At 44.8% G+C, this 14,666-nt stretch overlaps 1 protein-coding gene across 2 annotated transcripts in view; it reads right to left on the bottom strand.

Moving 5' to 3' along the window:
- The window catches only part of Dhx8 (DEAH-box helicase 8), a 40,870-nt gene that overhangs the window by 2,586 nt on the left and 23,618 nt on the right, over positions 1–14,666 (bottom strand). For both annotated transcript variants that reach the window (XM_070027797.1, XM_070027798.1), the window contains exons 15-22: positions 14,346–14,556; positions 13,476–13,657; positions 11,938–12,078; positions 9,260–9,415; positions 6,572–6,709; positions 2,924–3,052; positions 2,555–2,751; positions 1,603–1,782 (exon numbers count right to left, since the gene is read on the bottom strand). In XM_070027797.1, the coding sequence (XP_069883898.1) occupies positions 1,603–1,782; positions 2,555–2,751; positions 2,924–3,052; positions 6,572–6,709; positions 9,260–9,415; positions 11,938–12,078; positions 13,476–13,657; positions 14,346–14,556 (1,334 nt within the window). The remainder of the gene's footprint in view (positions 1–1,602; positions 1,783–2,554; positions 2,752–2,923; positions 3,053–6,571; positions 6,710–9,259; positions 9,416–11,937; positions 12,079–13,475; positions 13,658–14,345; positions 14,557–14,666) is intronic.

The raw sequence follows: 14,666 nt of genomic DNA, 5'->3' as shown, positions 1-14,666 counted from the left end.
GCCTACACCCCTCAAACACAAGAAAATTCACAGGAGAATATGTTCTAGTCTTAGCTCTGGCTTGAAGTACTTAAGGGACATGGATCCAGTGCTACCCTTTTCTCAGGATCTGTTTCTTGCTCCATATATAAGAGGGTGGTTTTTCTGATGGTTTCCACAGAATCCTTGGTTTCTGTGGAGGGACTTGCAAAGTACTGCAAGGAGATAGGGCAAGGTGGCAAGACTCTAATCCTCCTTCTGCTGTGGGAGCAGGGTGGTTTTGTTTTTTTTTATTTTATCAAGTAATTGGACAAACAGGTTTCAATTCCAGAAGTCAAATTATGAATACAATGTTATCCCTTATCAATGTCACCCTCCATTGTTTAAAGCAAGCAGGTTGATTTTAAGTACAAGCTTTCCATAAAAGTCCAAGTTTTTTACACATGCTACTTAAAACCTTTTTTGTGCCAGTCTTGGGGGTTGAACTCAGGCACTGTCCCTCAGTGTCTTTACTCAAGACCAGTGCTCTAGCATTCTGACAGTTAACTTGGAGATAAAGAGTCTCACAGACTTTCCTACCTGGGCTGGCTTTGAACAGTAAACCTCAGACCTCAGACTTCTAAGCAGCTAGGATTATAGGTGTGAGCCACCAACACTCAGCCTCTTAAATTATTATTATTATTTTCTTTTTTGACAGTCTTGGGGCTTGAACTCAGGGGCTGAGCAGTCCCTGAGCTTCTTTTGCTCAAGGCTAGCACACTACTACATGAGCCACAGCACCACCTCTGGCTTTTTCTGTTTATGTGGTACTGAAGAATTGAACCCAGGGCTTCACGTATGCTAGGCAAACACTCTACCACTGAACCATATTCCCATCCACAGTTACTCAAACTTTTAAACCATTTCACTAAACATTTTCTTTTCTTTTCTTTGTTGGTTGTAGGGCTTGAACTCTGGGCCTAGGCACTGTCCCTGATCCCTGAACTCTTCAGATCAAGGCCAGCGTTCTAACACTTGAGCCACAGTGCCACTTCCGTTTTTTTGTTTGTTTGCTTGCTTTTGCCAGTCCTGGAGGTTGGACTCAGGGTCTGGGCACTGTTCTTGAGCCTCTCTGTGCTCAAGGCTAGCATTCTACCACTTGAGCCACAGTACCACTTCTGACCTTTCTGTTTATGTGGTACTGAAGAATCCAACCCAGGGTTTCATGCATGCTAGGCACACACTCTACCACTGAGCTACATTCCCAGCATGCTCATGCAGGCCAGTAGTGAAGCTTGAACTCAGGGCCTTGCACTACTGCTTGGCTTTTTTACTCAAGGCTGGTAATCTACCACTTGAGCCACATCTCCACTTCTACCTTTTTGCTGGCTAATTGGAGATGAGAGTCTCAGATCTCTCTGGCTTCATACCCTGATTCTCAGAACTCAGCCTGCTGAGTAGCTGAGATTATAGATGTGAGCCACTGGTGCCCAGCTGAGTTTTTCTCAAAAGTGCTTGGTACTGTGCCTACTCAGGCTAGTACTGTCCTAGAAATATACTAGTGGAGAACACAAGGGCAACACCTGGAGATGTATATGTTCTCTCTGCTCAAAAGAACCCCTAGGACCCAGAAGCAGCACCTACCATTCTGGCTGTCTGTTGAAGAGCGCACTGGAAGGGTGGATGTAAACCACCTGCTGGTCGATCAGGGTCCTATAGCCCTCCTGCGGGTCTTTCTTGGCAGCATTACGGAAGAACCCACTGCAGATGGCCTTCTGCACTCGGACTGTGGACTTGCCACAGGACACCACATCCAGCTTGTGTCTATCAGGAGAATAAGAGCAAGAACATGAGTGACTCTTTCAAGTGTGTTATCTTCCAGAATGAAAGTGCCAATGCCCCCAACATAGAGCTCTCAGAGTAGTTTCTAGGATCTTCCTCTCACAGCCCCAAGTGTAGCAGAAAAACTCCATAGCAGGTTAGATGGAGGTGCTGTAAGCCAGACACTTCCTTTAAGCAAGAATTCTACTCCAGACTAGTAACGTTCCAGTGCCTTATAAACAAAGCATTTTTCAATCAATAAACTGCTTTCCTCTTAGAAATTTTGTATGTGTGAAAAAAAAAATAAGAAAGTGTGTGTGTGTGTGTGTGTGTGTGTGTGTGTGTGTGTGTGTGTGTGTGTGTGTGTGTGTGTGTGTGTGTGTGTGTGTGTGTGTGTGTGTGTGTGTGTGTGTGTGTGTGTGTGTGTGTGCGCGCGCATCATGAAGCCTGAACTCTGGGCCTGGGCACTGTCCCTCAGCTCTTCAGCTCAAGGCTAGCACTCTACCACACGAGCCAGAGTGACATTTCCAGCTTTTTCTGCTTATGTGGTACTGAGGAATCAAACCCAGGGCCTCATGCATGCAAGGCAAGCACTCTACCACTGAGCCACCTTCCCAGCCCCCTCTTAGGAATTTTTTGAGCTGATTACTAGCTTGTCTGGGAAGAAGGAATACAACATGGACAGAAAGACTAGGAACAGTGAGAGGACAGGTGCTTTCCAGGTCCACTTAGAGACAAACATGTGACACTCAGCCCAGACACATTCCTCACTTACCTGTCCATTATGCCTAACATCTGCTTACGGATGTCCTGGGCCCGGCGCAGGGAACGGGCCTGGATAAAGTTCTCATAGCACCATGGGTTGGAGAACTTGTTGTTTTTCCAGGAGTTGTACACAGCCAGAAGGGTGAGATGGTCCCCTTCAGTCTGGTGGAATTTGGCCTTCTTCTGATCTGCGAGGGCTTGCTTATCCTGTCAGGTGGTGTGACAATGGTCATTTCTCACCCAACAGCTTCTAATTGAATATCCAAATTACTAGGGAGCCCTACCCAGCCAGTCATGTCAGCAGTGCCCCATCAAGCATCACAGTGGCAATATGATGAGTCTACCCACCCCTATCTGAACTGGGAGCTAAACACCCTACCTTGGGCCTGTAAAAGACATTCTGCACTGACAGCATGGACACAATGGTCAGCATTTCTTCACTGCAGCCCAGATGCACAGACATGATGAGCATTTTGCACAGCATTGGTTCTAGAGGGAACTCTGCCATCTAGAGGGAGAAGAAGAAACTGTACAAGTGAGACACTGGACAGAACGACTATAGATGTTCCCAAATTGTTTCCTTTCCCAAGTAAACCCCAATGAAATGCAGGTGACCAAGAACATAACTACTAGCCAAGTATGGTGGCTCATACCTATAATCCTAGCTACTCGAGATCAGGAGGATCAAGGTTAAAGGCTAGCTGGAGCAAAAAAGCTCATAAGACACCGAACACAATCAACAAAAGGCTTGGTGCAAGCCAAGCACTGGTGGCTCACACCTGTAATCCTAGCTACTCAAGAGGCTGAAATCTGAGGATCACGGTTCTAAGCCAGCAGGGGGCAGGAAAGTCTCTAAGACTCTCATCTCCAATTAACTACAGAAAAAAGAAGCCAGAAATGGTGCTGTGGCTCAAAACTGTAGAGCATTAGCCTTGAACACAAAAGCTCCGGGACAGCACCCAGACCAGAGTTCAAGCCCCAGGAATTGGCATGCACACAATTTAGCTGTATGGGAAGTATAAATTGGAGGATCTTGGTTGAAGCTGGCCTGGACATAAAAGCTAAAGCTAAAGCAAAACCCTATTTGAAAAATAACTGAAGCAAAATGGGCTGAATACATGGCTTAGGTGGTAGAGCACTGGTCTGACAAGCTTAAGTACCTAGTTCAAACCCCAGTACTGCCAAGAAAAAGAGTATAAATAACTGCCAGATATAGTAATACACACCTGTAATCCCAGCACTCAAGAACCTGTGACAGAGCTGGTTGCCTGTGGCTCATTCCTGTAATCCTACTCAGGAGGCTGAGGACCACAATTTGAAATGAGCCCAGGTAGAAAAGTCTGTGAGATTTATCTCTATTAAACTAACAACAACAACAAAAAAGCTGAGAAGCTAGAAATGTTGCTGTGACTCTGGTGGAGCAGCCTTGAACAAAAGAAGCTCAGGGATGCCGGGCGCTGGTGGCTCACGCCTGTAATTCTAGCTACTCAGGAGGGCTGAGATCTGAGGATCGCGGTTCAAAGCCAGCCCGGGCAGGAGAGACTGTGAGACTCCTATCTCCAATAAACCACCAGAAAACCGGAAGTGGCGCTGTAGCTCAAGTGGTAGAGCGCTCGCCTTGAGCTGAAGAGCTGAAGGACAGCGCCCAGGCCCAGAGTTCAAGCCCCAGGACCGACAAAAAAAAAAAAAAAGAAGCTCAGGGATAGCAGCCAGGCCAGAGTTCAAGCCCCAGGACTGGCATACACACACACAAAAAAGCATCTGTGGGGCTGGGAAGGTGGCTCAGTGGTAGAGTGCTTGCCTTGCATGCCATGAGGCCCTGGGTTTGAGTCCTCAGCACCACATAAGCAAAAAAAGCTAGAAGTTGCACTGTGGCTCAAGTGTAGAATGCTAGCCTTGAGCTGAAGAGCTGAGGGACAGTGCCCAGGCCCAGAGTTCAGGCCCTACAACCCGGGGGGTGGGGGAGTGGGGAGCATCTGTAACAGGATCCTAAGTTTATAGCTATTCAGGGCTACACAGCAAATTCCAGGTCTAACTAATCTACGTAGCAAGATCTTGTGATAATGTACACATGTAATACCAGTTACATGGAAGGCAAAGACTGGAGGACAGCAATTTGGGGCCAGCCCAGGCAAAGTTAGCACTAGACCCTATCTGAAAAGCAAACTAAAAGCTGAAAGGACCTGGGGAAAACTCGTAACTATTTATTGCTGAATACAGGGACTTTGTTTTTGGTTCGGTTGTGGGGCCTGAACTCTGGGCCTGGGCGCTGTTCCTCAGCTCTTCAGCTCAAGGCTAGCGCTCTACCACTTGAGCCACAGCGCCACTTCCGGTTTTTTCTTTTTTGCTTATGTGGTGCTGAGGAATCAAACCCAGGGCCTCATGCATGCAAGGCAAGTACTCTACCACTGAGCCACCTTCCCAACCCTGAATACAGGGACTTTGAAAGGATGTTTTGTCTGTTTTTGAGATAGGGCCTTGCTAAATAGCCCAGGCTGATCTTATATGCTGAGGCTCTTAGGTTGTAGACACTTCTGGGTGTGCACACATGTAATCCCAGCACTCAAGATGCTGAGACAGGAGGATGAAGAGTGTAAGTCTAGCCTAGACTATGTGGCAAAACCCTGTCTCAAAAAAACAAAAATTAGGGAGGGCGGAGGGAGGCTGGGAAGGGATGGGAAGGGGAAACAAAGGAGGAGGCTACAATGCTTGATAAGAAATGTACTCATTATCTTGCCCATCTAATTGTAACCCCTCTGTACAGTATTTTCACAATAAAAAATAAATGAAAATTAAAAAAAAAACAACCCCCCCCCAAAAAAAATTAGCTTGTTTTTTGTTTTTTTTCTTTGTCAGTCATGGGGCTTGAACTCTGGGCCTGGGCACTGTCCCTCAGCTCTTAGCTCAAGACTAGCGCTCTACCACTAGAGGCACAGTGCTACTTCTGGTTTTCTGGTGGTTTATTAGAGATAAGAGTCTCCTGGATGTTCCTGCCCAGGATTGCTTTGAATCACAATCCTCAGATCTCAGCCTCCTAGGGTAGCTAAGATTACAGGCATGAGCCAACAGCACCCAGCTTTCTGTAGTCTTTCTCAGCCATAAAATACCTGGCCTTCTCTAGAAAATCATTTGTAGTAGTTGTTTTAAGGAAAAATTTTTTGGCTGGTCCTGGGGCTTGAACTCTGGGTGTGAGCGCAGTCCCTCAGCTCTTCAGCTCAAGGCCAGTGCTCTACCACTTGAGGCACAGTGCTACTTCAAGTTTTCTGGTGGTTTATTGGAGATAAGAGTTTCATGGACTTTCCTGCCAGGGCTGGCTTTGAACTGCAATCCTCAGATCTTAACCTCCTGGGTAGCTAGGATTACAGGCATGAACCACTGGTGCCTGGCTAGTTTAATTAAAACAAAGACTAGATTAATATATCCTGAGTAAGATTAATTATGAGTAAAAATCTTTTTGTTTTAGGAAGAATCATTTTAAAGTGATTGTAGAAAACTTCAATTTAAAAAAATATCTAGCTTGGGGATTTAGCTCAGTGGAAAAGCACTTGCCTGGCAAATTTGGTCCTGATCTCTGGGGCGGTGGGGGTGGGGTGGGGTGGGGAAGGTAGCTGGGCATGATGGTGAACATCCGCAATCCTAGCAATTAAGAGGCAGAAGCAGGGAAATCTAGAATTCTAAGTTGGGGCTGGGAATGTGACCTAGTGGTAGAATGCTTGCCTAGCATGCATGAAGCCTTGGGTTCGATTCCTCAGTACCACATAAACAGAAAAAGCCAGGAGTGGTGCTGTGGCTCACATGGTAGAGTGCTAGTCTTGAGCAAATGAAGCTCACGGACAGTGCTCAGGCCCTGAGTTCAAGCCCCAGGACTGACAGGAAAAAAAAAAAAAAAAAGGGTTCTAGGTCAATCTGGGCTACGTATCAAAGCTTCTCCAGGATCTCAGAGCTTACTTTTGCAAAACAAAGAAAATGGTGGAAGGCTGGCTTGAGAATCTTCATAAAAGTACTGGAAGTCACATCTGTCACTTACCCTGCGACCCAGGCGAGTAAGCAGGCCCTCATCATCCAGGGCTCCCAGTGTGTATAGCTGCTCCATGGCTGTGATCAGAGTTTCCATTGGTGGGGCATCCATAAAGTCAAAGGACAGCAGGTCATTAATGCCCATGGCCTAGGATGGAGAAAAGAATGCAGAGATAGAAGTGGGGGTGGGAATCAACCATGTTAGTGCCATGGATGGAGGTCCTTGTTAACTTTCTTTGCTTTGCCTCAACTGCCATTAGGAAGTACCAGTAACCTCCAGGATAACTCTGAAAACACTCCCTCAAAATAACGACAAATATAATTCAAAGACATATGACACAACTAAAAATGGGCCAAGAACTTAAAGAGATATCTCCAAAGACGAAACACAAAGGCAAACAAGCCCTAGTAACCAGAGAAATTGCAAAGAAAAAAACACAATAAGGTGCTGAGGATGCAGGACAGTGCTTGTCTAGTGCTGGGTTCAATCCCCAGCACTGCAATAAACAACCAAAAACCATGGTAGTATGAGAAACTACTTCATAACTACTAGTAGTAACTTAATAAAAATAAATAAGACAAACAGCTGAGCCCCAGTAGCTCAAGCCTGTAATCATAGCAACCCAGGATGCTGAGATCTAAGGATCATGGCTAGCAGCTAATCTAGGCAGGAAAGTTCATGAGATTTTTATCTCCATTAACTAGCAAAAAGCCAGAAATGGAGTTGTGTCTCAAGTAGTATAGTGCCAGCTTTGAACAAAAAAACTAAGGGAGAGTGCCCTAGCTGAGTTCAAGTTCCACACACACACAAAGAAAAGGTGATGAGGGCTGGGAAGGTGGCTCAGTGGTAGAGCACTTGCCTTGCATACATGAAGACCTGGGTTCGATTCCTCAGCACCACATAAGCAAAAAAGAAAAAAGCCAGAAGTGGCGCTGTGGCTCAAATGGTAGAGTGCTAGCCTTGAGCTGAAGAGCTGAAGGACAGCGCCCAGGCCCAGAGTTCAGGCCCCGCGACCGGACCCAAAAAAAAAAAAAAAAAAGAAAAGGTGAGGAGAGCCAAGCATGTGCCACCAATCTACAATCCAAAGCAAGACGACTGTGAGTTTGAGACCAGCCTGGGTTACACAGCAAGACCTTGTCTCAGGGAGAAGAAAAAGGATTACAATAGCTGGCAGTATAGCTCAGTGATAGAGCAAGTGCTTAGTATGAATGAGGTCCTTGGTGACAATACCACATTTTGTTTTATATGCATTTGATAATAATAATAATCAAAGAAGACAGTATAGCAGCTTGTCCTCTTATGTATGTCATCTTTACTGTGCATCTATGAGGCTCAATAGGTGGTAGGCATGTAAATATGACTTACATACCTGTGACCCTTGCTCTCAAGAGTTCATAGTGGGTGAGGTCTGTGCTCATGAAACCCAACACAGCGTGGTCTGCCTGAATGGTGTCTGGGACATTTGTTAGCTAACACTGGATAAAAGAAAGAGTGATGTACTCTCCAAGTGTGTGTAAAGAGCGATGGGGTAGGACCCAAGGTTTTCATTTCTTCCTCATGGTAATCATGTTCATAAACACAGCAGGTGTTCAATAAATGCTTATGTGTGAATAATAACTATAAGGAACCATATTAGCAATCATTAAACATTGTGCCAAATGCCTTTCCCGATATTGTTCCAGTAACCTTTCTAACTACTCCCTGTCTGAGACAGGATTATAGAGCAGATAAACTTGCCCAGGGTCACATAGCTTAGACAAGAGGCCTGAGTCACAGATGCCACTCTGCTGGCACTACCAAGACAGAAGCAGGCTTTTTTTCTGAAGCTCTGTTTTAGTTTCTTTTACAGAGGATTAATAATAAATGGCAAGAGAGCACTCGGCACCAGTAAACTGCCAGGGCTTCAGGGCAGCACTGGCATCGGGGGACATGCCATCAGCTGGGAAATTATTCATTCAGCTGCTCCTGCCAAAGCAGAATGAAGGCTCTCACTGGGGACCTGGAGAGGAAGAGCAATGATTCCGAATGAAAACCAAGCCCCCAGAGGCCAGCCTGAAATCCACACTGATAGCCTTCCCCATCTCCCTTGCAAAGATATTGGACAGGAAAGCTTTCCCCTCCTGAAAAAAAAAGGGGGGGAGAATCTGAAAGCTAAAGTGATTGAGGTTAAGTGTGTTTGTCTACAAATTGGCAAGGATTTTTTGTTTTTTGTTGTTGGTTGTGGGGCCTGAACTCTGGGTCTGGACCCTGTCCCTCAGCTCTTCAGCTCAAGGTGAGCACTTGAGCCACAGTGCTGCTTTTGGCTTTTTTCTGCTTATATGGTGCTGAGGAATTGAACCCAGGGCCTCATGAATGCAAGGTAAGCACTCTACCACTAAGCTACCTTCTCAGTCCATTTTGTTCTTTTTGAGAAAGTGCAAATTTCTTTGTAGAACACGCTCCTAGCTAAAACTTATAACAACTAAATACCCTGCTGATGATTATGGGAAGAAATCAATGTGTGTTCAAAACAGACATGCCAGCCTCGCCTCAGACCGGCCGTGAGGAGGCTGTTGGCACAGCCATTTCATTTCACTCAAAGGGACTGGTTCCATGAGGTTACTCAAGTATTTAACAACATTCATAAAACAGATTCATCTACAACAGCCAGGGATTGAACTGTTGCAATAATCATTCTAATAAGACAGTGATTTCTACCTTGAGGGACAGTACGGTGCTTGCCAAGTTGGTTCTCTGAATTTCTGGCACGTTGGTGGTCAGCATTTCATCTCGGTAGGCACGTTCTGTGTACAGCCTGTAACACTTCCCTGGGCCGGTTCTCCCAGCTCTGCCAGCTCGTTGCTTAGCCTGAGCCTAGGGGTGAACATAGAAATGCAACATGGCTGTTACGTATTGCTTAACACTTTGCCCAGGAAGTCTGTGGAGGGAAATAGGCATGTAGCAACTAGCAAAACCCAAGATAGAGATGTTTAACTTCCTCTAGAGCCACTTCTTTTTTTTTTTTTTTTTCCTTTTTTTGTCAGGCTTGAACTCAGAGCCTGGGAACTGTCCCCAAGTTTTTCTGCTCTAGGCTAGTGCCCTACCATTTTGAGCCACAGCTGCACTTCCAGTTTTCTAGTGGTTAAATGAAGGTAAGAGTCTCACAGACCTTCCTGCCTGGGCAGGCTTTGAACTGTGATCCTCAGATCTCAGTCTCCTGATAGCTAGGATTACAGGCATGAGCCACCAGTGCTCAGCTTTCTAAGACCATTTCTAAGACTATGACAAATACTTTTCCCAGCCTTCTCCACTCAGAATTTCAGGCAAGTTTGTTCAAGGCTGGCAACTGCAAGAAAGAAAGATGAAGAAATGAGAAAGCAGAAAAGTAACAAAATACATTTACAACCAAAACTGTAAAAGAACTAAATTATATTAATCATACAATGATTCGTATATGTGTGCTGGTCCTGAGGCTTGAATTTAGGGCCTGGGCCACATCTCTCTGAGCTCTTCAGCTCAAGGTGAGCACTCTACCATTTGAGCCACAGTGCCACTTCTGGTTTTCTGGTGATTAATTGGAGATAAGAGTCTCATGGACTTTCCTGCCCGGGCTGGCTTCAAACCATAATCCTCAAATCTCAGCCTCCTAGCTAGGATTACAGGTGTAAGCCACTAGTGCCCAGCTTGGGCCACGCCTCTTGAGTTCTTTTGCTCAAGGATAGCTTTCTATCACTTAAGGCACAGCTGCACTTCTGGCTTTTTTTGTGTGCTTAATTGGAGATGTGTCTTATGGACTTTCCTGCCCAGGATGGCTTTGAACTGAGACCCTCAGATCTTATCCTCCTGAGTAGCTAGGAACAAGTGTGTGAGTCGCTGGTGCCTGGCTGTTCTGCACCATTTAAAAAATCATGTTTGTTACTAGGTACTGGTAGATCACACCCATAATCCTAACTACTCAAGAGGCTGAGATCTGAGGATCATGTGTGGTTTGAAGCCAGCTCAGGCAGAAAAGTCTGTGAAACTCTTATCTCCTTAAAATTGACCAGAAAAAAAATCTATAAGTAAGCCAGGTGCTGGTGGCTTATGCCTATAATCCTAGCTACTCAAGAAGCTGAGATCTGAGGATTGCAGCTTGAAGCCAGCATGGGCAGGAAGTCCATGGAACTCATCTCCAAATAATCACAAAAAAGCTGGAAGGAAAGCTGTGGCTCAAGCTGTGGACTGCTAGCCTTGAGCAAGAAAGCTCAGGAATAGCACCCAGGCCTAGCACCCACACACACAAAAAAAAACATGATCAGAGAGGTAGCTCAAATGGTAATTATCCAGTAAGCACAAGACCCTAAATTCGAACCCCAGTACAGAAGGGGAAAAAAATGCTGATGGGGGCCAGGTACCAATGGCTCATGGCTGTAATCTTAGTCACTTGGAAGGCAGAGATCAGAAAGCTAGCAGTTTAAGGCCATAAACACAGGACTCTATCTTAACAGCTGTACAACATGGCATATGTCTGTCATCCTAGCTTTTGGGCAGCATAAATAGGAGGATCGTGAGTATAATAAGGAGGATATGGACATATACTTAAGACCCTATTCAAAAAATAATGAAAGCTAAAACAACTAGGAGACATGGCTCAAGTGATAGATATTGCCTAGCAAGCTCAAGGTCCTGAGTTCAACCCCTAGTTTACTCTAGCTCCCCAAAATAGGTGACCAGGTAATTTATTTTGTACATATAACTGAGGCAGGCTACATAATTACCAAAGAAATATATATATATGTAATATATATAATATTTGTATATTTATACATATTATATATATATATATATATATATATATATATATAAATTATGAGTTTTTATAGTGTCTCAGGTATTTGTAGCTTGGTACTTAAAAAAATACGTTTTCACCAACATTTGGGTTATCTATATGTTACCATCCAGTTTTGTTTTTTTTTTCCCCCTTCCTTCTTGTGGTGCTGGGGATAAAGGCCAGGACCTCACACATGCTAGACAATCTTTTTTTTTTTTTGGGTCCGGTTGTGGGGCCTGAACTCTGGGCCTGGGCGCTGTCCCTCAGCTCTTCAGCTCAAAGCTAGCGCTCTACCCCTTGAGCCACAACGCCACTTCCGGCTTTTTTTTCTTTTTGCTTACGTGATGCTGAGGAATCGAACCCAGGGCCTCATGCATGCAAGGCAAGTGTTCTACCACTGAGCCAACTTCCCAGCCCTAGACAATATTTTGAAATACTACTTTAGACTACAAACAAATATGAAACCTTCCCTTCACATAATAGAAGATTTCAGTATGTGAAATAAGTTTGAAGTACAGAACCATAAAACATTTCAGAAAGGCACTAACCCAGATTTTCAGAAAGCCACTGGTAGAAGCCACCATACCTGAGAAATAGGCGTCACCACCAGCTGGTCAATCCCTGTCTTAGAATTGTAAACTTTCTGCTTCACAAACCCAGGGTCCACCACATAGTAGATGCCATCGATAGTCAGTGATGTTTCTGCAATGTTGGTGGCAATCACGACCTAGGAGGACAAAGTAACAGCTGGAGTGACCTGAGTGTACAGCAGCACATCTGAACTCAGACATTTCCTGAGGAAGTATACTCCTTCTCTAGAAAGTTTGGATGCCATTTAATTCTAGCTCAGTTTCCAAAGCAGAAGATGAGCTGCCTTTATCCAAAGGGTTAGGTTGGAGAGAGGCTGAGACCTGAGAGAAGCAGGCCAGGAAAAAGCTAAGGCTGATCACAGCCAATTTCATTTGGTGTAAATGGCTACATAGCTCGTTGTCTAGATCCAATGTTGATTATTACAATTTTAATTTTCTAGCTCCCTGGGAAAGCAGATATTTCCTGGCATCACACGTGCCAGTGCAAAATGAGGTTTTCTGTTTCCCACCGAGATATCTGGACTACAAAATAGGATATGTGTGTGTGTGTGTGTGTGTGTGTGTGTGTGTGTGTGTGTGTGTGTGTGTGTGTGTGTGTGTGTGTGTGTGTGTGTGTGTGTGTGTACGTATGTATGTATGTATATGTATGTATGTATGTATATATATGTATACACACGTGTGTATATACATGTATGTGTGTGTGCGTGTGTATGTGTGTGTGTGTGTGTGTTTATGAAGAAAAAAAAGATTTTTTTTCCTGATCATAAATGAAGCATGAGGTGACAGATCAATTTCAGGATTTGTGTGTGTGCAGCAGTCCATGTGATCTACAAGTGTGTCACTGTTCTTCTACCCAGAGGATCAGCTTAAAAAACACAACTGCTGGGCTGGGAAGTTGGCTCAGTGGTAGAGTGCTTGCCTTGCATGCCTGAGGCTCTGGGTTTGATTCCTCAGCACCACATAAGCAAAAAGAAAAAAAGCCAGAAGTGGTGCTGTGGCTCAAGTGGTAGAGCACTAGCCTTGAGCTGAAGAGCTGAGGGACAGCGCCCAGGCCCAGAGTTCAGGCCCCACGACCGGTCCAAAAAAAAACCACACTACTGCTTGGAAAAATCATTGCTAGAAAGTACCAAAATATTTCACTCCATACCAACATCTTACTGGCCCTGCCAAAGAATTGCAAAGGCCCTGCTTAGAAAATGCAACCATCAGGGATGGGACAGAGGAAGAACTCACCAACTTACCCCCAAACCTGCTCCTCCTTTACATGCCAACTAACTGCCCTAATCTGATCATTACACACTGAATATATCAGCATATCACAATGTACCCCTAAAATTTGAAAAATTATGTGTTAACCAAAAATAACAAATCAAATGGAGGAAGAACACAAATCACCCGGCTGACCAGGTAGACAAGGCTGGACCAGTCTATAGCCTCACATACAAGGCTTGCAGACTCCTTACACAATTCCTACTATGGTTGGCTGCATACTGTACAGCCAGGTGATTTCAGCACATGTTTAGCCCACTGTTACCTTTCTGCTGCCAGGAGGAGCTGGGTCAAAGATCCGGGTCTGCATCTCACTGGGAAGAGCAGAGTACACTGGAAGGATAATTAACTCTGGAACATCAGGTCCCAAGGATTTCATTCTTTCATATAGGATCTCACAAGCAGTATCAATCTCTTCCTGACCAGTCAGGAAGACCAAGATATCACCTAGGAAGAGAATGGAAAATTTACTGTGTGTGTATGTCAACATGGATGTTTATGTGTTTAAGAGATGGGTCCTACTATGTTGCCTGAGCTGGCCCTAAACTGAACTCAAGTAATCTTGCTTCATCATCCTGAGTAGCCAGGCCTCCAGGTGTTCACCATCAGATCTGGCGTAGTGTTCTATACAAAGGCTACAGCACATTAACAGATCTCTAAGTAACAAAAAATAGACACTCATATTGTGGCCTCTAAGTAAACCAGGAAGTTATTATTGGTTCATGTTTAAATAGGCACACTTGGCTGGGAAGATGGCTGAGTGGTAGAGTGTTTGCCTTGCATGCATGAGGCCCTGGGTTCAATTCCTCAGCACCACATAAGCAGAAAAAGCCAGAAGTGGCACTGTGGCTCAGGTGGTAGAGCTCTAGCCTTGAGCTGAAGAGCTGAGGGACAGCACCCAGGCCCAGAGTTCAGGCCCCATGACTGACAAAAAATAAAATAAAAATAAAAAAAATAGGCGCACTTAAACCTAGGCATCATTCTTTATATTTTTCACACCCACAATCATTTCAAACACACAATCCTGAAACTTACAGGATTTAAAAGGCATTTCTGAAAAGTTTAGCAAACAAAATATCCCCATAATTAGGAGTTTTAGCCTAAAAGAAAATGGAAATCAGGTCTTCTCCCTCACCTGGTGGCTCAGTTAAGTGGATCTGCATGACAGTAATGAGGCTGGCATCCAGGTAATCTGTCTCAGGTTCCTTTGTGTACAGTATTTCCACTGGGTAAGTTCGGCCTGGGATGGTGAAGATGGGTGCTTCATAGAAGTACTGAGAAAACTTCACTGCATCCAAGGTAGCTGAAGTGACAATCAGCTTCATGTCCTGCCGTTTCTGAACTGTCTAAAGGGAAATACCATGTGCTTACTAAAAAGGACCACTCAAAAGGTACAGGAATTCCAATCCTAGTCCCAGAAACCAGCTCTAACAGCTAAAAGGGTCTGAGACCACCT

The sequence above is a fragment of the Dipodomys merriami genome, unplaced genomic scaffold (assembly GCF_024711535.1).
Source record: "Dipodomys merriami isolate MVZ:Mamm:240054 unplaced genomic scaffold, mDipMer1.0.p SCAF_19, whole genome shotgun sequence".
In the NCBI taxonomy this organism is placed as follows: Eukaryota; Metazoa; Chordata; class Mammalia; order Rodentia; family Heteromyidae; genus Dipodomys; species Dipodomys merriami.
The sequence above is the reverse complement of the archived record's forward strand: the minus strand, read 5'-3'. Positions and strand labels throughout refer to the sequence as shown.